General features: G+C 21.6%; 1 protein-coding gene across 1 annotated transcript; it reads left to right on the plus strand.

Moving 5' to 3' along the window:
* Window positions 1–1,138: 1,138 nt before the first annotated feature.
* Window positions 1,139–2,240, plus strand: EHI_183780 (uncharacterized protein; the record flags this gene model as incomplete). The annotated part of the gene is made up of 2 exons (XM_001914377.1): window positions 1,139–2,113; window positions 2,196–2,240. 2 exons carry the CDS (start codon window positions 1,139–1,141, stop codon window positions 2,238–2,240), a joined length of 1,020 nt encoding a protein of 339 aa, XP_001914412.1.
* Window positions 2,241–2,287: the final 47 nt, after the last annotated feature.

The raw sequence follows: 2,287 nt of genomic DNA on the forward strand, positions 1-2,287 counted from the left end.
TTACCCTTTTATTATTTTACATATATTTGAAAGTTTATTCATATTTTATTTTCATCACGTTATTATTATTATTTTAAAATGGAAATAACTGAATAAAATGCGATGAATATTTTATTTAGTTACTATTGCACAAATCATAATGTGTAATAGCTTATTTATAAATTACATGATAAACATCATTCGATATTAAATTTATTTATCTTTTCATTCTTTTGTTTTAATATTTAATGGTGAAGTTGAGAAATGAAATAAAATATAAAATGGAATAAATAAAATAATCGAATGAGAAGATAGATTGTTCATTATAAATTAATAATTTTTATATAAGAAAAAGAAAATAGAAAAGAATCTGAAAATAAGAAAGAATAAAATAAGAAAGATAAAAGTAAATTAGAGAATGTTTAGAGTTTCTCATAAGTGAAGGAGTTTATCTGCCAATCCTGTTGATGAACATGTAAAGTTCTTCCTTCTCTAATACATTCATCAATAAGTTTATGACAAAAAGGTCTTCCTTGTGGACAATTTCTTTGTTCAACTAATCCATGTTCTCCTTCAAGATTTGAACCTTTGACATACCAATCTCCCATATTTATTAATGAAGTAATGAAAATAAGATTTTGTTTAAATAGAGAAATGGAATAAAGAAAAAAAAATGAATGATGTTTAAATAATCTAAAATATAATAAAATTAAATAAATAAAATAGAATGAATAAACGTAATTATGAATAATTTATATAGTTTTTAATATATTTCTATTTCATACATAAAGGATAAATAATTATTTAAACAATAATACATTCCATTTAGTCATTTTTCTATTTTACATTGCTGTTATTTTTTATTATTTGAAATAAAAATATTCAAAGAAGTGACAATATAATGAATATGTAATTTTAAATTGATGATAAAAATAACATAACAAAAACATAAATAAAATAACAATAGATTTATAATAATATTTAAAAAGAAATAATAGAAAATAATTCTAATTAATTTAATATATTTATTTCAAATAATGTATATTTCCATAACAACAATTAAATTCCGAATTACATTTGAACTAACTATTGATAAATCCTGTTTAAAACTAATATAAAAAGAAAATGCTAAACTTGAAAATAGCATTAGATTAAAAAAATGATTATATCATTACTATTTATAACAATTCTTGTTGTATATTCACGTCCTATAAAACCACCACATTTAGGTGATGGATTTATTCAAAGAGGAAATCATTATGAATATGGAACTAACAATAAATTGAAAGGTGATAATGGTGAAACAGAATTACAATATTCTGTTGATATAAAACCAAATGTTCATTCATTTGATTTTGATGAATCAATAGAAAGTGTTGAATGTCAAGGAGATGATTTGATTGTTTCAACAAACAATAAATATATTGAAACATGGAGTAATAATTCACTTGTTACAGGGTCTAATGAAATGTGGAAAAGTTCATGTACATTAAATAGAAGAATATTGAATATTGAATTAATGTATGAAAAAGATGGATTATATTATTATTTACTTAGAACAGAGAAAGTGTCATTTAATGAATATTTTAATGAAGCAAAATTAATTTATAATCCAAAGAATAATGGAGGATATAATAAAGAAAATAAAAGAAAAGGATTTAGAAAAGTACATTTCAAAGAAGAAAGTAATATTGATGCATCAACAGTTAAAATAAGTTCAATTCCAACAGAAGTAGTACAAAGAAGTGAATATATAGAAGTGAAAACAACAGAAAAAACATTACCATTCAATATTGAAACACCAATTGGTGTTATAAATGTTGTACATGATGATTATTATTGTATAAGTTATAGTCTTATTAAAGGAAGTGAAGATATTGAAGGGGAGATGATTTTTGAAGTTTATTCTAATGAAAAACCAATAACAAATATAAAGTTTATAAATTCATTCATAAATTTTTTTAAAAACATATTTGAACGACATAAAACATATACCGTCAAAGATAATAAATATTCAGTTGGTGAAATATATACTAAGTGTATTAAAATAGATAATACATATAAAGAAAATAAAAGTTACACAGTTAAAATGAAGATGGAAGGATATAAAGAAAAAGAAGGACCAATGTTTTATGTTGAGAAAGATGAATCTCTTATTGTAACAACACCCATAGAAGGAGAATTTATAGATTATACAAAAACAAAAGAGATTTTAGTTAAATGGGAATACACAAATGCATTTAAATATACACAAGGAGTAAAAATGAAATTAAAAATGAATAGATTAGGAATTGATAAAACGATTGGA

The sequence above is a fragment of the Entamoeba histolytica genome, genomic scaffold (assembly GCF_000208925.1).
Source record: "Entamoeba histolytica HM-1:IMSS scf_1104750519077 genomic scaffold, whole genome shotgun sequence".
NCBI lineage: Eukaryota > Evosea > Mastigamoebida > Endamoebidae > Entamoeba > Entamoeba histolytica.